At 42.0% G+C, this 23230-nt stretch overlaps 3 protein-coding genes across 3 annotated transcripts in view; all 3 read left to right on the forward strand.

The window, feature by feature from the left end:
* The first annotated feature begins 10715 nt into the window (after positions 1-10715).
* On the forward strand, positions 10716-14595 carry LOC120049007 (natural killer cell receptor 2B4-like). Its single transcript, XM_038995268.1, has 6 exons — positions 10716-10788; positions 12331-12633; positions 12885-13154; positions 13720-13874; positions 14186-14263; positions 14393-14595. The coding sequence occupies exons 1-6, from the start codon at positions 10716-10718 to the stop codon at positions 14465-14467; spliced, it is 954 nt and encodes a 317-aa protein (XP_038851196.1). The 3' UTR covers positions 14468-14595.
* A 4642-nt stretch (positions 14596-19237) lies between these two features.
* On the forward strand, positions 19238-22580 carry LOC120049008 (low affinity immunoglobulin gamma Fc region receptor II-b-like). The gene is made up of 6 exons (XM_038995270.1): positions 19238-19324; positions 20832-21021; positions 21218-21496; positions 21642-21890; positions 22110-22226; positions 22444-22580. Exons 1-6 carry the CDS (start codon positions 19238-19240, stop codon positions 22578-22580), a joined length of 1059 nt encoding a protein of 352 aa, XP_038851198.1.
* A 348-nt stretch (positions 22581-22928) lies between these two features.
* Positions 22929-23230, forward strand: part of LOC120049009 (sialoadhesin-like) — a 30535-nt gene continuing 30233 nt past the window's right edge. The window contains exons 1-2 of the mRNA XM_038995271.1: positions 22929-22989; positions 23108-23182. Of these exons, the coding sequence (XP_038851199.1) occupies positions 22929-22989; positions 23108-23182 (136 nt within the window). The remainder of the gene's footprint in view (positions 22990-23107; positions 23183-23230) is intronic.

The raw sequence follows: 23230 nt of genomic DNA on the forward strand, positions 1-23230 counted from the left end.
TCTGCATCCTCTGCATCTTACACGTGTACATTCTGTAGATAGGCCTAGATGTTACTGTTTCATTTCATCACAAACTGCACTATTTGCTTTCTTTTTCACGATTGTAATCTTCTCCCTTTATTAATTATCATATATACAGTCATACATCATAAGGCCTTATGCCTTTCTTTGAAGGCCTAGTTACAATTAGATTCTGAAATGTGTCATAGGCAGTTATAGGTGTTGTGATCAGACAAGCTCATATGTCGAATTTCTAGTTTCTAGATGAAAGAAAATAGTTGTAGATAATAGTGTGACATTGATTAGTGAGGTTGATTTATGCCTGTGAATAGAAAGTGTACTCTTTTGCATTAGGATTATGTGCTGGCCAGGCATCAATGAGGTTGTAATCAGAGAGTATATGATGGAGAGTCTTTGTTACATGTGGACTGTAGTTGTTCTTATTTGATTTGTCCGCATGTCCAAAATGGCATTCATGTCTGTCCCAATAACCAGATGGAATTCAATAAATTCCCAAAAATATTCCGTTCACAGAATAAAAAATGTTTCTACCTTTTTGCATACGTTGAGTGCCTTGCATTTAGAGTGAATTGTAATTAACCTGTTTGGCGTGCAAGCCCGACGTCGGTACACTTATGACAACAGCCAGCTAAAAGTGCAGGGCGCGAAATTCAAAAGATATTTTTTTTAAATATTTAACTTTCACACATTAACAAGTCCAATACAGCATATGAAAGGTACACATCTTGTGAATCAAGCCAACATGTCCGATTTTTAAAATGTTTTACAGGGAAGACACAATATGTAAATCTATTAGCTAACCACGTTAGCAAAAGACACCACTTTTCTTACTCCATCAGTTTTTTACTCCATCAGTAGCTATCACAAATTCGACCAAATAAAGATATAAATAGCCACTAACCAAGAAACAACTTCATCAGATGACAGTCTGATAACATATTTATTGTATAGCATATGTTTTGTTAGAAAAATGTGCATATTTCAGGTATAAATCATAGTTTACATTGCAGCTACAGTCAGAAATTGCACCGAAAGCAGACAGAAAAATTACAGACACCAACGCCAAATAACTAAATACTCATCATAAAACATTTCTGAAAAATACATAGTGTACAGCAATTGAAAGACAGGCATCTTGTGATTCCAGACAATATTTCCGATGTATCAAGTGTTTTACAGCGAAAACACAATATAGCGTTATATTAGCGTAGCCACAATAGCCAGAAACACTTGGGCGCCGACGACCAGTTCACATGCACGACAGATATTAGAAATAGCATCATAAAATGTTTCTTACTTTTGGTGATCTTCCGTCAGAATGTTGGACAAGGTGTCCTTTGTCCAGAACATTCGTTGTTTGGATCTGGAACGGCAAATTTCCCTCTTGATTTAGCATGGGCACTTGCCAAGTGGCACGGATCTCTCCAACGTCAACAAAGTCAGAGAACGGAACACGGCAAAACTCCCGAAAAAATTTCAATAATCTGATTAAACTATATTGAAAAAACATACTTTACGATGATATGGTCACATGTATCAAATAAAATCTAAACCGGAGATGTTAGTCATCCATAACGACAGCTAAACAGAAGGCAAATCCATGTCCCCTTTCGCGCGCTCCAGAAACAGGAAATGGACGGTCACGTCATACAAAGAGCTTTAATTCCACCTCAGACCAAGATAAACACGAAATTTCTTCTCTCACCGCCTCTTGACAACCAGGGGAAGGTGTATGAAGTGTACGTAGACTCTTACGTATCATGCCCATGTATAGGCAGGAAGTTGAACAGAGCATCGATTTCTGACATTCCACTTCCTGGTCAGGAAATGTGCTGCAGAATGAGTTCTGTTTCACTCAGAGAAATAATTCAAACGGTTTTAGAAACTAGAGAGTGTTTTCTATCTAATAGTAATAATAATATGCATATTGTACGAGCAAGAATTGAGTACGAGGCCGTTTGAAATGGGCACGATTTAACTGGCTACTCAATACTGCCCCTTGCAGCCATAAGAAGTTAACACTCATGACTGTATATGTTTGCGACAGAAACATGATTGTTGTATTGAATGGTTTTGAGTACTCTAGCCTTCACCAAGTGAGTGCCTAAGTGAATATGTTGTCTTTAAAATTAAACTCATTATGACACACATTACATATATCATAAAGCCTTTGAGGGCCTAGTTACACCCTAACACACTGGTCTGAAACTCCAGGTTTACAGGCCACATCAAGCCTGCAAGTCACATTATGTTGGCTTGCAAAGTGATGTTTATTTCCTTTGGAATCCAGTCAGAGTTAGGATATCCAGCAATTGGAACTTTTAATCACACGCAACCTGCATTCAGAATGACTGTTGGGGTATGGAAGATTGATTACTGAGACTACCTAAATCATATTAACTGGAACAGCCATAACAGTAAAGGGTGAAATAAGTCGAACTACTAACAGACTGGATTAGTTTGATTGGTTGATTAATCTTATGCTACACAAACATAGATAACATAAATTTTTTCTAAAGTACATGCAAATACACAGGTATTGAACCACAGCATTCTGAAAATCAACCAGCAAGAGATCATGCTGGAATAATGATAATGATAATGATTGGTGTCATTTTGAGTTATTTTGAGCAAACATTCATTTGTAATTTTACTCAACAAGTTTGTTCAAATACAACTGACTTCAAGCAGAGTTTCTTGAAAAAACTCTAAAGACTCAAACACATTGGCTCAAATTCTTGTCCTTTTTAAGTCCACTCAACTTGCATAATAACACTAAATAAGTAATTGGTTAAGTTTTACTTTTTCCAGTGCACAGTGTATGAAATTACAAGGCTGACAAACTTCACATTAGGTCACCTGTTTGTCATAGTTGAGGGGTCATGGTTTGCTCTCTTCCTCTTTAGCAGTGTGGGTTTGTGAAGGAAGGCACTCTGTGAAGCTGTCTTTTCCCACCGTGATCAGAGAGAGACACATAGAGAAATGGTTGTAATCATATGCAATAACCTGTGAAAACCTAGTTGTTGGGCTGATGAGGACACATGAAAAGTTGTGCAGGGATGTATGTCCTTGTCAGAGAGAAGAATTACATTTACATTTAAGTCATTTAGCAGACGCTCTTATCCAGAGCGACTTACAAGTACATACATTCATACTTTTTTGTACTGGCCCCCCGTGGGAAACGAACCCACAACCCTGGCGTTGCAAGTGCCATGCTCTACCAACTGAGCTACACGGGACCGTGAATGACAATGTTCTTGCAGCATACATATTCTGTAGTTCACTTATTCATTTATCTCTTTTACATTCAATCTATCACTGTGATCACTACTTTCCTGGGTTATTACTTTGAACAGTTGACAGACTGTAACTCAAGAACATCTAGATGCAGTTGACCTCCAAATAGCTACAACATAAACCAAATGATAAACATGCCATGACGTCAAACCTTTGACACCTCTCTTAGTAACATTAAAGATTGTACTGAACATGTCAACATGACCAGGTATGATAAATATAATATTGACTTCACTTTTTGTACAACTATGTTTTATCCATTAAGTTTCTTTCTCGGATATATACTACAGTTCTCTCTTCCACCCACAGAAAGACCACAGTGTTGATGTGTCCATTCCTTTTACAGTAACAGGAAGTTGTGTAGAGATGAACATGACATCAGATGCTATTTTTTCTGTTTCTCTTTATGCATCTGTACCTTTCTAATTCTGTCAAAGCCCCATTCGTGTCACAGCCACAGGAACTGTAGGGGTCCAGAAGACTTGCCAGAGGCTTAGAATGGAGTACACTTTATGTGCAACTCTGAGATGATGATGATTCATGTATTTCTCTGGATTTTGAATATTTTTAGCTAACTATTTCCTTTATTGGACAATAAAATGTTTTATACATAGAATATGAATTATGTCATATAGGCACAATAAATGTGGCAACTGATGATGACGTTGTTTGGTTACAATGTGTTTTCTGACTGCAGAGAAATGGAGTTGTTGGTCACTACAGGTTTTAATCAGGTTGTAGCATGAGCCTGAGAAACATATAATATAAACTAATATGATGAGATAGAGAGAGGAAGGAATACGGGGACAGACCCACTGAGGGGTTATGTTGTTGCTATGTGACCAATCACATCTTAGTATCTATATTGTGTTCCACAAGAATGTGGAGTAGTTACAGGTCTGTCCTGAAGGGGGCGATAAGAAACCCCAGATGTTTACCTTGTTTCTTCACACAGTGTCTCAAACTCTACACACTACAAGGTAAATACAACTAAGGTTAGTTGTCTAGGCTTGCCACCTGACAACTTAGCAACGGTTTGAGGGGAGGCCTACACTATCTATCTATCCATCTTTTATTTATTGAGGTTAGAAGCCCAAAATAGCTGATATGAAAACCACACCACAAATATAAGTAAAAAAAACTTTGTTCAATCAGTTAAACAAAGCATATTAATTATAAGTGTACATAATATTATCAGTAACAAGAAAAAACATATTTGATTATATGTGGGTACATGTGTTTGTTTGTGAGTGAGAGTTAGGCTACATGAAGGGGATTATTGGGTAGTTTGGTTCATCAGGCTGACCCCCTGTCACGGCCGTCAAAAGGAGGAGACCAAAGCACAGCGTGGTGAGCTTACATATTCCTTTTTATTAGAAATGACGCCGACAAAAACATTATACAATACAAAACAACCGTGAATCTTAAGGGCTATGTGCCACAAACAAAGTTAACTTCCCACAAAGACAGGTGGGAAAAAAAGGCTACCTAAGTATGGTTCTCAATCAGAGACAACGATAGACAGCTGTCCCTGATTGAGAACCCTACCCGGCCAAAACATAGAAATACAAATAATAGAACATAGAATACCCACCCCAACTCACACCCTGACCAAACCAAAATAGAGACATAAAAAAGATCTAAGGTCAGGGCATGACAGTAACCCCCCCCAAAGGTGCGGACTCCGGCCGCAAAACCTAAACCTATAGGGGAGGGTCTGGGTGGGCATCTATCTGCGGTGGCGGCTCAGGTGAGGGACGAAGACCCCGCTCCACCACTGGCTCACCCCACTTTGGTGGCACCTCTGGTGCAGGGACCCTCGTTGCGGGCCCCGGACTGGGCACCCTCGTTGCGGGCCCCGGACTGGGCACCCTCGTTGCGGGCCCCGGACTGGGCACCCTCATTGCGGTCCCCGGGCTGGGCACCCTCGTTGCGGTCCCCGGTCTGTGCACCCTCGTTGCGGTCCCCGGTCTGTGCACCCTCGTTGCGGTCCCCGGACTGAGCACCCTCGTTGCGGGCCCCGGACGGGGCACCCTCGTTGCGGGCCCCGGACTGGAGACCGTCGCTGGGGGCCCCGGACTGGAGACCGTCGCTGGGGGCTCCGGACTGGAGACCGTCGCTGGAGACTCCGGACTGGAGACCGTCGCTGGAGGCTTAAAGGCTATGTGCCACAAACATAGTAAACTTCCTACAAAGACAGGTGGGAAAAAGGGCTACCTAAGTATGGTTCTCAATCAGAGACAACAATAGACAGCTGTCCCCAATTGAGAACCCTACCCGGCCAAAACATAGAAATACAAATAATAGAACATAGAATACCCACCCCAACTCACACCCTGACCAAACCAAAATAGAGACATAAAAAGGGTCTCTAAGGTCAGGGCGTGACACCCCTAGTCTTCGCTTGAAGTTATTGAGAGATGATGAGGTTTTGACAATGTGAAGATAAGAATTCCAGAGTTTGGTACCTCTGTATCTGATAGAAGCTGCATTGTGACATATCAGACTTCACAGGCTGGACTTACCACTGGTTAATAAATAAAGAACAGATTTCAGGTCAGACCAGTAAAACCACCACCATCTCTCTCTCTGACCAGGCTGGTCAGAACCAGTGCGAGGGGACAAGGACAAGACCGCCCCAAAATTCATATCTCATTTTATCTCTCCACATCAACGTCACTGGTGAGTTCATTATTTATCTTCAATCACTATCTGGACTTTCTGAATTCTGAGCCAAGGAGGGTTAATGTAAATACCGTACTGTAAACACTGTAAATTCTAACTGAATGGAGTCAACATACCACTACAGTATGTAAACTCAACTTTCATCAAAACTTAACTTCAACAGATAAATCATTTTAAATAACCAAGCATGTATCCAGATTTTACATTCTGGTCTTTGTTTCCTTAGCTCTGCCTGAAACTACGCTGACCGTGAATCCAAACCCTGCAGACACTGGAGAGACAGTAACTCTGACATGTTCAGTGGGGTCTGACAGTGGCTGGAGGTATACATGGTACAAAGACAACACTAAGAAAGTAGTGACCTTGTCTGGCAGACACACTACAACAGGAGCCACCTTCACCATCAGTAGAGCTGCTGAGTCTGACCAGGGTCTCTACTGGTGTCAGGGAGAGATCCAGTCCAGACCCACATAATCAATTATTAGTGATCTAGTCACTATCACTGTGAATGATGTTGTGTGTGTGTACGTGTCTGTGTAGAAATGTGTAGTAATGTTTTGCTTTGTCCACTACTTTATTTATTTTCTACAACTACCTCAGAACCTGATAGTGATTTGCTGTTCTCTCTCCAGGTGTAACTCCTGGACCCTCTACATCAGTCCTAGTAGGAGTGGTTGTGGGCCTGGTTGTTGCTGGTGTTCTACTGGCCATTCTCCTGGTAATGCTGTGTCGCTATAAAAACGCCATAGTTGAGACTTTTATAATTTCTCATTTAACTTTTTGGTTCATGTTTAGGAGCAAAAAGTCTAATTACAAAAGTTTAAAACAGTAATATAATATGCATTTCTCATTACAGGTTCATGTTGAAACAGAATATTATCACGAGTACACATGTCTTTCAACTACGTTCCTTTTCATACAGTAAAATATAATCTGTGTGTTTCATGACTATCTCTTTCCCTGTAGGCCCCCCAAGCCCCAGAGGACCAACCTGGACCCCCAACAGGACCAATGATCTACCCAGGGCAAGGCTCCTGATGCTGAGTATACACATCTGCAGCATGGCCAGTCGCTTAGTCCAGAACACTCTACCCTCTCTGTAACCTCACACACTGACTTATCACCATCCACTTTGTATACAACATGTTACCATACTCTATGTCCCTAGGCAAGCTGAGGAAAAACCGTCCAATTCCTCTTTCTCTCTCTTCTTTGACCAACAGGTGGCACTAACATCTATGATACAATCACTCCCTCAGACAGTAATGACAGCGGTACTGTACACTGTAATTAAGTTAAGCATGAATACAGTATATAGTTGTTGTTGCAGTTGTTCTTCATATGTTTAATATTACTAACATACTAACAGTAAGTAGAGATATTAGTGTATTACCTGTATATTTCAGATGCTGGTGCTGCTACTGCTGGATCAAGTGAGGTGACGTACGCACAGATTCAACTCAAAAAGTTGGACAAGAAACAGAAAAGTAACTTTCAACTGTCACATAAATTATTAAAAAATGTAGCAGTGTTTTTTACTCATCAAATTTGATGAAAACGTACAAGTTCTCAAAGAAAATCAAGTCTATTCTGAGGTCAAGACGGGGAAGACCACAGGTAAGACTCATTCTACAGGTTGGCAGTCAGTGAAATCTAAATGTGCGATTTTGGAGTTTCAATGAAGATGCAGAATATGCAATAAGCTACTTCCTTCATTTGTTGACTGGAAATGTCAATTTTCAGCAGCAACTGGACCTGTTGATGTGACCTATGCTGAGGTTGACCTTAAACAGAAGGCCAAAGCCAAGAAGAAGAAAGGTAAGACTGGACATCCCTCCATCCATATTTCCCCTATCATAACCTCACACCTCTGACCCCATATTGACTAGCTGTATAATATTCTGTATATAACTGTTATATTATTCTGGTGTTTTATCCTCACCCCTTACAGAAACATCAACCTCACCTGAGGCAGATTCAGTCTATTCTCAATTGAAGCCAGGCACAGCCGCAAGTAAGACCAATAGCCATATGCTATTGATACTTAATATGATACTAATATGGAACTAATGCTCTGATATCAAAGTATACTGTATCTATTTAAAGTATGTATCTTTGTTTGATTCTAAAGAGTATGTTTGACTGCATGTCCTAAACAACTCTGTGTGGTGACATGTTGCAGGTCCTTGAGGGGGAAGGGATGGAGGGATAGAAGGATGGAGGGATAAAAGGATGGCTGATTGGAAATATGGAGGGTGGGAGGGATGGTGGTATGGAAGGATGGAGGGATGGAGAGGGATGGAAGGATGGAGGGATGGAGGGATGGAAGGATGGAAAGATGGAGGGATGGAGGTAATGGTGTGATGGACGGATGGAACAATGTGGAGAAGGAGGGATGGAGGGACACCATCAGAGGAGGGAGCAGAAGGAACCCAGCAACATGGATTATAGAAGGTCAACGTACACAAGAAAACACACACACACACTCACACACACACACACACACACACACACACACACACACAAACACACACAATAACATATTGGACATTAAGGATTTTTGTCTTATTTTATTTACCAACATATTTATTTTATTTAAGCATGGTTTAATTGTGTTTCATTTTTTATTATAAGGTGTAATGATGATGGATCTTATCTGCAGCTACAGTAATTGTGTCTGCTTTGTATTGTGTATTGAAATGTGATGTTGATTTATCTATGTCATTCAGATGATAGAATAACATATTTGTATATGAATTTCCCAACAAGTATTATTCACGTATTCTTGTGAATGGCCTGTACTTTTACAATATGTTTGCATTGTGCTTTTTAATTAAAATAAATGTCTCCACCAGATGGCATGAGTGCTTTCTTACAGTAAATGGATATTGTCATCATCATCAACTTTTCCATAAAACCTAATTTGGTCAAACCTCCTTTCTGCCTAGTATAGATCTCTGACTCCACAATGTGTGAGTTAAAGGGCAATCTGCTATTTCTACATACATTTTTGGACTTAATTATATCTACCCATTGAATCTTGAATATAACATAAATGCCCCGTGAGCAAAGTTCAAAAGCCGTACCCCATCTGAAGACCCATTGAGATTTTCAGAATGACTTTTTGGGGAAGATTGTCCCTGAAGAGAACAATTCTTCTCAGTTGTATGATGTCATATACTCTGCAGGAGTTCTGAGGAGCTAGTAACCTACGTATGAATGAGTACCTGTTCTCCCATATTACCTGTTCATCCTACAGACAGGTCATAACGATTAATGACATTAGTGGTGTATTACTCTGACTGATATTTTCAGTGTCCCTGCATGGTCTGGAAGGTCACTGTTCCAGTTAGAGGGTTTCTGTGTCTATGTGTTAATGTCTATGTGGTCAGACAGACAGCCGGCAGCCAGGTCATTGTCACTGGTTCTGATAAAATAAAGCAGGTTGCCACGGAGACCACACGTCACAGGAAGTGACATCACCACAAGATGTTGCCTGAAACATAGAAGGGGGGCCTTTGTCAGTAACCTGGGACCTACTACCTTCCGAAAAAGTTGGCAGGTGTTTCATGTCCCTCAGTCACACTGACCTATGAGCATGCAGAAGAAGTCATGCACATGTAACAGTGTGATGTTGTTCCCCTAGATTATGCACCAAGTTGCACACAAGGACCAATTCAAATAGGCCAGGTCAAGAGGGGATGTTAATCATTTGATAATAAAAAATATATGTTTTATTTAATTACAGCTGCATAGCTAATGGTTTTCTTTGGTGTACAAACACTTTTTCATATCAATATTGTACATACATGTGATTGTAAAAGTTTTGTATATTTTGGTTTGGCCCATCGCGGGTTGTCTGTATTTCCGTACCCCCTTATTGTTCTCTTTTGCCTGACCTTCGGCTAGCAAGGTGCCTGAGAGCTAGGACTGCGCCAAGGGTTAACATAATGTGTGTTGTCTCTTCGTGTGCAGGGCAAATAAAAATCATTCAACTAGCAGACCTTCAGTTGTGGCAGCGTCCTAATTAAAAGTACACAACGCAGAACGAACCACGCTACACAAACACTTCTGCAGGCATATGAAGCCTAGATGAAAATGCCCACAAACTGCTTTGATATTTTTGCTCTCTCTCACTCACTCTCTCTAACCCCCCAACCCCCACTCTCTCTCTTTCGTTCTCTTTTGTTCTCTCTCTCTCTCTCTCTTTATCTACTTCTCTATTACTTTCTCTCTTTCTCTCTCTGTCTCTGTCTCACTCTCTCTCTCTTCCCCCGAGCCCTCTATCTACCTCCTTTCTCTTTCTCTGCAACTTTGAGTGGTCTGCTCATAAAGTAACAAGTTACCGGTATCTGTGAAACACCAAGACCATGAACCACACAACCAGCAGCAGCTAGGAAACACATGCTCCAAAACCACCACCATCAGACTGATCATCACAGTGACAGACCCCAAACACACCCACGCCTCATCTTCTAACTCTCAAGCTGAGTGAAGGGGTATTTTCAGAGAGCAACTATAGAATGTGACCTCCTTTTCAGCTAACAAACAGGAATTATTTTATAGAACAGCAGCCCTCATCAAAAGGAAGTCTGCTCTTTCTCTACTCTACAATTCCTTCTCTGTGTGTATCGGTTAGTCAACTGCTAGCTACCAGTGACAGTGATAGATAAGGACATACAGTCTGAGGAAACAGTCAAATCCTTACAGAGATGTCTGGTGGTCCCTTCTCCTGCTTCTCCAAACAGGGAATACTACTTATCCTATTCTCCAACCTCCACTATGGTAAGTTTTGTAAAAATATATCTATATATATTATCCTGTTCGTGCTTTGAATCTATTGCATGGGCTTTCTTGAATTATAAAGTTAGTAAAACCGTCAGCTTTCTCTAACTTCCTTGTTTGTCTTTGCAACGGTGTGTATTGACTGTAGAATGCCTAGCCATCAGTGATTGGTTGGGTATTTAGAATCTTTTGCTTTACTCCTGTTTGATAAAACCTACATAATACCTATATTCAGGAACATATCATGATGAAGTGATTCTGCAGTTTTGAATGAGTGCCAATGGTGTGGTTGGGTCAGCAGCTGTTGCATTGTGTTGGATTCGGGGTGAACTTTGAACATTGAGATATTAAAGACATGATAGATCAGACGCATAGTGTATAAAGGAGTGAAAGAGACTGGGTTTTATGTCAGAAGGTAATGGGTCTCTGTAGAAGGACAGATGGCTTTGGAATGTGTTGGGTGGACGGGAGGAGGTCACAGGATTGCTATTGGGGAAGCAGATTGACATCTGTGGATTAGGCGAAGGAGGGGTTGAGGTCAGGAGGTCAGGTCAGATCCACTGAAGGGAGAAAAAATTGATTATTATCCTATTACCCTCTTCCTGTTGAACCATAAGATGTAAGGATTGGAGAGAAGGAGGAGTATATATACTTGTGATGGAGTATATATACTTGTGGAGTATATATACTTGTGATGGTGGGAACATGTCTTTGTCTGACTACAGCTGTGTTGACCCTTTGGGAAGATTTCAACTTGTTCTCTAGTGTCTAAGAACCTAACAATTGCTTCTAGAACGCAACAGATCTTAACACCCTGTGCTTAATGGATGTCATTCATTACATTTAAGGTGACAGGGGACGGTATCAAATGATTGTTTTTATTACATAATAAGATACTCTGCAGGACTAGGATAACTGCAGTTATGCCCTAAATACCACACCTCATTGAGTTGTAACTTTATTTTGTCTTAATTCATGACAGATGTTTTTTCGTGTAAGGGTTTATAATTCATTTCTTCAGACTGACATGTATTTATAATGTCGACAACACTGTATATGACACATTTCAGGTGAATAATGAAACATTTAACACAGTGGGAGTTGTACTTGTGAGCTGAGGAGGGGTTATCAGATCCACCCCCACTTCTCTTTTCCTGTCATCTCATCCTGTTCTACTGAATGTGGGGGAGGAGTGGACTTTAATGAAGTAAAATAGGACCCACACACTCAGATACATAAAGATATAAAGTTAAAATATGTAAAGTGTCATGTACAGTATAAATGAAACCTGGAAATGGGCAACGTAAATCTAATCCATTATTACCTATTATTGATTAGGTAGGACTTTGCATTGCAGTGTATTATTGTGTAATTATTAATGTAGGCACACTGTAACAAGTATTATTACAGTGTAACAATGAGTAATTAAAGTACTTGCTACATCTTACTTACATTAATAATTACACAGTAATAAGATCATTGTAACATAGTGTCCAACCATTGATTGATGTCAGAATAACGTGTGTATTTGTGTGTTTTCAGGTGTAGGTGTTCCTCTGATCATCAACAAGAGAGTGGGGGACTCTGTGGAGCTGCTGGCAGGCTTAGAGAGGGGACATTTCAAATCCTTGGAGTGGAAGTATATGGGAAAGGTTATTGCAGAATTCAACTCAGAAGTTATATATTCACCTGGATCCCAGTTTGAGGGGAGACTAAAGATGAACACCAAAAACGTCAGTTTAACAGTCAGAGAACTGACACTGCAAGACTCAGGGGATTTTCTACTTACAGGCGAAGGGGACAAAGGTCAGATTGACACTAAGACCATCACTCTGAAAGTCCACGGTAGGCTGTTATCACCATTTTTGCATCCTGTTTTGATATCATTCTTATTTTTATACATGACCACAGCTGATGATCTTTACACTATAACACTGAATTTGGGGTTTTACACTGACCTTACTCACCATGCTTCGTTACATTTCAATCACATTTTCAAGTTTAATCCTCAGTCGTCTTTCTTCTGGTTGTATGGCTGTGGTAGGATTCATTTAGAAGACTCATTATGAGTCTCTATCTCTCTCCTGGTTGGTCAGAGCCTATATCCAAGGTGGTGATCCAGAAAAATATCAAGCTATTGGCCAACCACTCCTGTACGGTACGGCTGGTGTGCAACGTGTCCTGCTACCCCAACATTACCTACACCTGGGAGAGAGACAATGAGATCTACGGGGACGGCCAGCAGATTCACTTCTCTCTCTCACCAGCAGAGAGAAACATCAGTGTAAAGTGCAACGCCTCCAACCTGGTCAGTTGGAAAACTGCCTCTGCGACAGTAAAGTGTAGAAATGACACAACCACACCAGGTACCTAGATATCATAATAATCCCTTCCATACACTTTTCAGTGTGCTTATACGCTTATGTTGTCAAATATAATATGTAATGCATGTGATTACATTGGATGTATATTGTCACGTTCCTGACCTGTTTTCCCTTGTTTTGTATTTATTTAGTATGGTCAGGGCGTGAGTTGGGTGGGTTGTCTATGTGTGTTTTCTATGTTGGGGTTTTTGTGTTCGGCCTGGTATGATTCTCAATCAGAGGCAGCTGTCAATCGTTGTCCCTGATTGAGAATCATACTTAGGCAGCCGGGGTTTCACGTGTGGTTTGTGGGTGTTTGTTGCCGTGTTAGTGTTTTTTCATCACACGGTACTGTTTCGGTTTTCTGCACATCGTTTATTGTTTTTGTATTTCAGTGTTCAGTTCGGTTTTAATAAATCATCATGAGCACTTACTACTCTGCATATTGGTCCGATCCTTCTCGCCTCTCCTCGTCCGATGAGGAGGACGAAATAGACAATCGTTACATATATGATATAGAGCCATTTAGTCTTTATCATATTGTATAGTCTAATCATGTATGTTGTAGAATATGTGACAGAACTGGCGTGGTATACCATCTACATCGGAGTATCAGTGGGAGGTGCTGTGGTGCTGATCCTCACTGTAGCTGTGGCAGTGTGCTACTGCAGGGGCCGAAGTAACACAGGTATGTACAGCTTAGGGGCCTCCACTATACTTAAGGTGACATTTCAGGTGGTTCTAGAATTATTCTTCAGCTGATATGATTTTTGGGGGGATTTGCTAGAAATTAGAAAAAGAGTGAGACCCCCCATTAATTCCTGGGTATGTTTGTTGATATCCTGTATGAAATGAATCTGATTGGTTGATATTTTGTTCTTATAAAACACAGCAGATCTAACTGACAACACAATATATGCTGATATTATGATCAACACAAGAAGTAGAGATGTAAGTATGCATTGCCGTTATTATGTATCTGAGTGTGTGAAGCTGTATGTACTGTATTGTAATGGGCTGTATTTTGATTCCAGACAAGATCAAACAGTCATGTAAACCCAATATCCATCTATGAAACTGTCAGTGATCTGGTTATCCCAAGATTGAACAAGGTAAGATATAAATGGTCATAATGGTAGAATGTCTGTGGTTGAATGGAAGACTATGCTGTCTACTTTGAGAATAGTCTATACCTTTCTTGATGCTGAAACAGTTTCTTCTTGATTATCTGTCACATGTAGCCGCAGACTCTGTATGACAAGATCGCATTTGGACGCCCAGAAGGCCCCCCAGTACCAGAAAGTACTGTGAGCTGAACAGGATGTGGTCATAGGCTGGGCCTTGCATAGATATAGAACCCTCTGCATCCTCTGCATCTTACACGTGTACATTCTGTAGATAGGCCTAGATGTTACTGTTTAATTTCATCACGATCTACACAATTTGCTTACAATTTGATGATTGTACTCTTCTCCCTTTATTAATTATCATATATATAGTGTATCATCAGGCCTTATGCCTTTCTTTGAGGGCCTAGTTACAATTAGATTCTGAAATGTGTCATAGGCAGTTATAGGTGTTGTTATCAGACAAGCTCATATGTCGAATTTCTAGTTTCTAGATTAAGAAAATAGTTGTAGATAATAGTGTGACATTGATTAGTGAGGTTGATTTATGCCTGTGAATAGAAAGTGTACTCTTTTGCATCAGGATTATGTGCTGGCCAGGCATCGATGAGGTTGTAATCAGAGAGTATATGATGGAGAGTCTTTGTTACATGTGGATTGTAGTTGTTCTTATTTGATTTGTCCGCATGTCCAAAATGGCATTCATGTCTGTCCCAATAACCAGATGGAATTCAATAAATTCCCCAAAATATTCCGTTCACAGAATAAAAAATGTTTCTACCTTTTTGCATACGTTGAGTGCCTTGCTTTTAGAGTGAATTGTAATTAACATTCACAACTTTACTTGTTAGAGACAGAGGCATGATTGTTGTATTGAATGGTTTTCAGTACAAGTGAATGTCTAAGTGGATATGTTATCTTTAAAATTAAACTCATTATGACAACACATTACATATATCATAAAGCTGCTGAGGGCCTAGTTACACCCTAACACACTGGTCTGAAACTCCTGGTTTAGTCAAATTATGCCGGCTTGCAAAGGGATGTGTCATTTCTATTGGAATCCAGTCAAAGTTAGGATATCCAACTATTTAACATTTCAGTCACATGCAACCTGCATTCAGAATGACTGACGGGGTAGAGAAGATTGATTATTGAGACTACCTCAATCATATAAACTGGAACAGCCATAACAGTAATGTGTGAAATAAGTCCAACTAGTAACAGATAGGATTAGTTTAGAAAAATGTATGTTATCTATGTTTGTGTAGCATAAGATTACTCAACCAGTCATCGTACATGCAAATACACAGGTATTGAAACAAACCATTCTGAAAATCAACCTGCAAGAGATCATGCTGGAATAATGATAATGATAATGATTGTTGTCGTTTTGAGCAAAGAATCATTTTGTATTTTACTCAACAAGCTTGTTCAAATACATCTGACTTCAAGCAGAGTTTGTTGATTTAAGACTCTAACAGATTGGCTCAAATTCTTGTCATTTTTAAGTCCACTCAACTTGCATAATAATGCTAATTAAGCAATTGGTTAAGTTTGACTTTTTCCAGTGCACAGTGTCTGAAATGAAAAGGCTGAGGAACTTCACATTAGGTCACCTGTTTGTTATAGTTGAGTGGTCATGGTTTGCTCTCTTCGTCTTTAGCAGTGTGGGTTTGTGAAGGAAGGCACTCTGTGAAGCTGTCTTTTCCCGCTGTGATCAGAGAGTCAAATAGAGAAATGGTTGTAATCATATGCAAAAACCTGCTAAAACCTTGTTGTTGGGCTGATGAGGACACATGTGTCACGCCCTGGCCTTAGTTATCTTTTTCTTTCTTATTTTAGTTAGGTCAGGGTGTGACATGGGGAATGTATGTGTTGTTGGATTGTCTAGGGGTTTTGTATGTTTAATGGGGCAGTGTCTTGTATAGGTGTTTGTATGTCTATGGCTGTCTAGATTGGTTCTCAATTAGACGCAGCTGTTGTTCATTTGTCTCTGATTGAGAGCTATATTTAGGCAGCCATATTCATTGGGTATTTCGTGGGTAATTGTCTATGTCTAAACGTTAGTAGCTTGTGTCTGCACTTTCGTTTTGTAGCTTCACGGGCGTTTGTTGTTTTTGTTTAGTGTGTATTAGTGTTCGTGTTTATTTTCATCTTCTCAAATAAAGGAAGATGTATTCGTATCACGCTGCGCCTTGGTCCTCTCTTCCACGTAAAGACGATCGTGACAGAATTACCCACCTTAACAGGACCAAGCAGCGTGATAAGCTGCAGCAGGAGCAGCGCAAGGAGGAATGGCAATGGGAGCAAAGTCTGGACTACACTACGTGGGAGGAGATCGACAGGTGGGCGATCGACCCAGGGAGAATGCCGGAGCCCGCCTGGGATTCTCTGGCGCAGTGTGAGAAGGGATACCGGCGAATGGAGGCAGCACGGAAGCGAAGCTGGAAGCCCGCGAGTCAAACCCAAAAATTTATTGGGGGGGGGTTACAACGGAGTGTGGCGAAGTCAGGTAGGAGACCTGCGCCAACTCCCTGTGCTTATCGTGGAGTGCGAGAGTACGGGCAGACACCGTGTTATGCGGTAGAGCGCACGGTGTCTCCTGTACGTGTGCATAGCCCGGTGCGGTACATACCAGCTCCTCGTATCGGCCGGGCTAGATTTGGCATTGAGCCAGGTGCCATGAAGCCGGCTCAACGCGTCTGGTCTCCAGTGCGTCTCCTAGGGCCGGCATACATGGCACCAGCCTTACGCATGGTGTCCCCGGTTCGCCAACACAGCCCAGTGCGGGTTATTCCACCTCCCCGCACTGGTCGGACTACGGGGAGCATTCAACCAGGTAAGGTTGGGCAGGCTCAGTGCTCAAGGGAGCCAGTACGCCTGCACGGTCCGGTATATCCGACGCCACCTCCCCGCCCCAGCCCAGTACCACCCGTGCCTACAACACGCACCAGGCTTCCAGTGCGTCTCCAGAGCCCTGTTCCTCCCTCACGCACTCGCCCTATGGTGCGTGTCTCCAGCCCGGTACCAACAGTTCCGGCACCACGCACCAAGCCTCCTGTGCGTCTCCAGAGTCCTGTGCGTCCTGTTGCTGCTCCCCGCACTAGCCTTGAGGTGCGTGTCCTTAGCCCGGTACCACCAGTTCCGGCACCACGCACCAGGCCTACTGTGCGCCTCAGCCGGCCAGAGTCTGCCGTCTGCCCAGCGCCGTCTGCGCTGTCTGTCTGCCCAGCGTCGCCTGCACTGCCCGTCTGCCCAACGCCGTCTGAGCTGTCCGTCTGCCAAGCGCCGCCTGCGCTGCCCGTCTGCCTAGCACCGTCTGAGCTGTCCGTCTGTCCTGAGCCTTCAAAGCCGCCCGTCTGTCCTGAGCCTTCAAAGCCGCCCGTCTGTCTTGAGCCTTCAGAGCCGTCCGTCAGTCAGGAGCCGCTAGAGCCGTCCGTCAGTCAGGAGCCGCTAGAGCCGTCCGTCAGTCAGGAGCAGCCAGAGCCGCCCGCCATGACCGGCCAGAGCCGTCAGCCAGCCATGACCGGGCCAGAGCCGTCAGCCAGCCATGACCGGCCAGAGCCGTCAGCCAGCCATGACCGGCCAGAGCCGTCAGCCAGCCATGACCGGCCAGAGCCGTCAGCCAGCCATGACCGGCCAGAGCCGCCAGCCAGCCATGACCAGCCAGAGCCGTCAGCCAGCCATGACCAGCCAGAGCCACCCGCCAGCCAGGATCTGCCAGAGCCGTCAGTCAGCCAGGATCTGCCAGAGCCATCTGCCAGTCATGAGCTGCCCCTCAGTCCGGAGCTGCCCCTCAGTCCGGAGCTGCCCCTCCGTCCAGTGGCGCCATCTAGGATGGTATTCAGTCCGGGACTCGCGGTTCCAGAGGCGCCACCAAAGCAGGAATTGACTATGGTGAAGTGGGGGTCACGTCCCGCACCCGAGCCGCCGCCATAAGAAGGTCCACCCGGACCCTCCCCTTCTGTGTCAGGTTTGCGGCCGGAGTCCGCACCTTTGGGGGGGGGGGGGGGGGGGGGGGGGTACTGTCACGCCCTGGCCTTAGTTATCTTTGTTTTCTTTCTTATTTTAGTTAGGTCAGGGTGTGATATGGGAAATGTATGTGTTTTTGTATTGTCTAGGGGTTTTGTATGTTTAATGGGGCAGTGTCTTGTATAGGTGTTTGTATGTCTATGGCTGCCTAGATTGGTTCTCAATTAGAGGCAGCTGTTCATTTGTCTCTGATTGAGAGCTATATTTAGGCAGCCATATTCATTGGGTATTTCGTGGGTAATTGTCTATGTCTAAACGTTAGTAGCTTGTGTCTGCACTTTCGTTTTGTAGCTTCACGGTCGTTTGTTGTTTTTGTTTAGTGTGTATTAGTGTTCGTGTTCATTTTCATCTTCTCAAATAAAGGAAGATGTATTTGTATCACGCTGTGCCTTGGTCCTCTCTTTCACCGAAAGACGATCGTGACAACATGAAAAGTTGTGCAGGGATGTATGTCCTTTCAGAGAGAAGAATGACAATGTTCTTGCAGCATACATATTCTGTAGTTCACTCATTCATTTCTCTTTTACATTCAATCTACCACTGTGATCACTACTTTCCTGGGTTATTACTTTGAACAGTTGACAGACTGTAACTCAAGAACATCTACATGCAGTTGACCTCCAAATAGCTACAACATAAACCAAATGATAAACATGCCATGACGTCAAACCTTTGACACCTCTCTTAGTGACATTAAAGATTGTACTGAACATGTAAACATGACCAGGTATGATAAATGCAATATTGACTTCACTTTTTGTACAAAATTGTTTTCATCCACAAAACTCATTCCTCGGGGCTACCTAAGTAGCCCTGAGGAATGAGAAATACAAATAAAAGAACATAGAATACCCACCCCAACTCACACCCTGACCAAACCAAAAATTTGATTGATTGATTATTTCGATATTGTGATCCACAAGAATGTGGAGTAGTTACAGGCCTGTCCCTGAAGGGGGCGATAAGAAACCCCAGATGTTTACCATAGTATACAAACTAAAGGTGAAGTCTGTAACTGCTTTCCCCTGTAACCTTTCTCCTGGTTTCTTCACAAATGTTGTACATGTGTCCCACACTCTACACTCTACAACATACCACTTAGATATTTTTAGAGGTAAATAGTTAACGAAAATAGATTCATGTATTCAACATGTAATGATGTGAAGCTAAATGAACCTCTAGACTTTAACCTGGAAACCCAGTTCCCCAGTTACAGCTTTGAAACTCCTCCCATCTCTCGTCTGTGGTAATAAATAACACACAAATCAAATGTTATTTGTCACATCCGCCGAATACAAAAGTGAATTGCTTACTTACAAGCCCTTAAGCAAGAATGTGGTTTTAAGAAAATACAAAAAAATGTAAATATATATATATATATATATATGATGTATATAAATATAAATGAATAAATAAGTAAAAAAATTATTTACAAAAAGAAAAGCAATTGAAAAAAGTTTAAAATAATGACAAAAATAAACAATAGGCAAACACAAACAATATACACACACACACACACACACACACACACACACACACACACACACACACACACACACACACACACACACACACACACACACACACACACACACACCATCACACACACAAACAACACACACATAATACAGTACATGAACAATAGCCCTGATACACCTCACATATACAAACAAATTGAAATACAAGCATAAACAACACAATAACAAACATATATATGTAGACAGTAGCTAAACACATTACTCATAACAGAACCATCTGAGGTTGTGTGTGTGTGTGTGTGGTGTGTGTGTGTGTGTGTGTGTGTGTGTGTGTGTGTGTGTGTGTGTGTGTGTGTGTGTGTGTGTGTGTGTGTGTGTGTGTGTGTGTGTGTAGACATCACTGTATATGTCAGTATTCTGATAGATCTTGGTAAGTCAGACAGTTCAGAGTGCATACTGTATGTTCAGAAATGACAACTTATGATAGGATCATGTTGTGCTGAATTCTGATCTACATTCTAAGGTGTGTGATAATGTTTATTTTCTGTGTCTGTGCAGAGAGACCTGTGGCTGTTCTGACCCTCCAACCCATCTGGCCCCAGATATTCAGTGGGGAGACTGTCACTCTCAGTTGTAACATTCAAGGGGGAGAAGAGATTGAGTATGCTTTTTATAACAGTGGGAAGTCGGTCTACACCAAAACAGAGCCTGAGTACAGAATCAGTCCTGCAAAGAATGGTCTATATACCTGTGAAGGTCTTCAGAAAACAAATGGCTTAAAACACTCCCAGACAAGTAATGCTATACAATTGACCGTGTTAGGTAAGTCTGTTTTTCTGGGATTGAAAGAGAAAGACAGAAGGGATGAGGTCAAATAGCAGACAGTGGTTTCAATGATGTAACAAATCTTTAGTTAGATTTTGGGGTGAGGTACAATACAATAAAAACAAAATGGGTAAACATTTTAAAGACTGAACATTTGATTTGTCATTTCGTTCATAACAGATAAACCCCAAGCTGTCCTGAGTGTCTCTCCTCAGTGGCTGAACCCTGGAGACTCAGTTACTCTGAGCTGTGGGGTTAAAGAGTCATCTACAGGCTGGAGGTTCTTCTGGTACCGAACTGTTCCCTACACAGCTGGGTTACTGTCCCTGTCAGACAGGTCCTACTCTGTAGAGCCTCTATCTGGCAGTGGGACTAGTGAAGACTCCTACACTCTGATCCCTGCTGGTCCTAGTCACACAGGAGGATATGTGTGTAGAGCTGGGAGAGGAGACCCAGTCTATGACACACTCTACAGTGAACCTAATTTTCTCTGGTCAGGAGGTAACCAACTGCATTGAAACTGCATTTAATCACATTTAAGTCCCCCTCGTGTGTATATATAACTACTGTATACGTTTGACTCTGTCACTCTTTGTTTCAGATCCGCAACCTTCAGTGTCTCTCAAAATAAGACCTAACAGAACTCAACACTTTACATCAAAGTCTCTCTCACTAAGCTGTGAGGAGAAGAGGAACTCTACTGGATGGAGACTGAAGAGATACAGAGAGAAAGCAGTGGAGTCAGGGTGTGTCTCTAACTGGGGATCAAGAGCAGGGTCCACATGTACCATCAGTTCCACATACACAGGGGACAGTGGAGTGTACTGGTGTGAGTCTGGATCAGGAGAGTACAGTAATGCTGTCAACATTACAGTGGACGGTAAGTCTATTCTAACCTTTTTTACATTACAATGTATGATAATGATGTTCAATTCTGTAACTGAATGGTTGCATCTCATAAAATACAAGCTCATGTTGGTGATTACTCCAGATTTACAGTATTATTTATATATTTTGTTACACAGTTGGCATTCTGATCCTGGAGAGCCCTCCCTATCCCATAACTGAGGGAGACTCTGTGACTCTCAGCTGTACAAATAGATATCAGGAAACAAACCCGAACCCCAAGGTTGATTTCTACAAAGATGGAGTACTCATCAGGAATGAGACCACAGGAGAGATGACCATCCCTGCAGTTTCCAAGTCAGATGAAGGCTCCTACAAGTGTAAATCTAATGAAGGAGAATCACCAGAGAGCTGGGTGACAGTGAGAGGTGAAAAAAACGATTATAATCACATGACCTTTTCATAATATCTGTGGTCATCAGTCATTTGTTGTGTTTAAAAAGCATCCTGTAGGTTTGGAGTTACAAGCTCAGGCTGGTCATCTGATCTCAAGTCAGTTGTCAAATATATATTCACTTTGTCCACTACTTTATTTATTTTCTACAACTACCTCAGAACCTGATAGTGAATTGCTGTTCTCTCTCCAGGTGTAACTCCTGGACCCTCTACATCAGTCCTAGTAGGAGTGGTTGTGGGCCTGGTTGTTGCTGGTGTTCTACTGGCCATTCTCCTGGTACTGCTGTGTCGATATAAAAACGCCAAAGGTGAGACTTTTATAATTTCTCATTTAACTTTTTGGTTCATGTTTAGGAGAAAAATGTCTAATTACAAAAGTTTAAAACAGTATTATAATATGCATTTCTCATTACAGGTTCATGTTGAAACAGAATATTATCACGAGTACACCTGTCTTTCAACTACGTTCCTTTTCATACAGTAAAATATAATCTGTGTGTTTCATGACTATCTCTCTCCCTGTAGGCCCCCCCAGCCCCAGAGGACCAACATGGACCCCCAACAGGACCAAGGATCTACCCAGGGCCAGGCTCCTGATGCTGAGTATACACATCTGCAGCATGGTCAGTCTCTTAGTCCAGACCACTCTATCCTCTCTGTAACTTCACATACTGACTTTTCACCATCCACTTTATATAGATGTTACCGTACTCTATGTCCCTAGGCAAGCTGAGGGAAAACCATCCAATTAATCTATCTCTCTCTTCTTTGACCAACAGGTGGCGCTAACATCTATGATACAATCACTCCCTCTGACAGTAATGACAGCGGTACTGTACACTATGTTAAGTTAAGCATGAATACAGTATATAGTTGTTGTTGCTCTTCATATGTTTAATATGACTAGCATACTAACACTAAGTAGAGATATTAGTGTATTACCTGTATATTTCAGATGCTGGTGCTGCTAATTTGATAGAAACGTACAAATCCTTTCCACATCCTCTGAAATGACAGCTGATCCAACAGAAAATCAAGTCTATTCTGAGGTCAAGACGGGGAAGACCACAGGTGAGACCCATTCTACAGGTTGGCAGTCAGTGAAATCTAAATGCGTGATTTTGGAGTTTAAAACAAATGCAGAATAAGCTAATTCCTTAATTTGCTGACTGGAAATGTCCTTTTTCAGCAGCAACTGAACCTGTTGATGTGACCTATGCTGATGTTGACCTTAAACAGAAGTCCAAAGCCAAGAAGAAGAAAGGTAAGACTGGATATCCCTCCTTCCATATTCCCCCTATCATAACCTCAC

The sequence above is a fragment of the Salvelinus namaycush genome, chromosome 6 (genome assembly GCF_016432855.1).
Source record: "Salvelinus namaycush isolate Seneca chromosome 6, SaNama_1.0, whole genome shotgun sequence".
Lineage (NCBI taxonomy): Eukaryota > Metazoa > Chordata > Actinopteri > Salmoniformes > Salmonidae > Salvelinus > Salvelinus namaycush.

Bases quoted from the DNA above. Each gene is read 5' to 3' on its own strand.
- LOC120049007 (XM_038995268.1), top strand. From the start codon at position 10,716: ATGTCTGGTGGTCCCTTCTCCTGCTTCTCCAAACAGGGAATACTACTT. The intron at 13,875-14,185 runs GTGACATTTCAG...TTTTGATTCCAG, and splicing joins GGGCCTCCACTATACTTAAG to ACAAGATCAAACAGTCATGT. The intron at 14,264-14,392 runs GTAAGATATAAA...TGTCACATGTAG, and splicing joins TTATCCCAAGATTGAACAAG to CCGCAGACTCTGTATGACAA.
- LOC120049008 (XM_038995270.1), top strand. From the start codon at position 19,238: ATGTGGAGTAGTTACAGGCCTGTCCCTGAAGGGGGCGATAAGAAACCC. The intron at 21,022-21,217 runs GTCCTAGTCACA...TCTTTGTTTCAG, and splicing joins CTACACTCTGATCCCTGCTG to ATCCGCAACCTTCAGTGTCT. The intron at 22,227-22,443 runs GTGAGACTTTTA...CTCTCCCTGTAG, and splicing joins TCGATATAAAAACGCCAAAG to GCCCCCCCAGCCCCAGAGGA.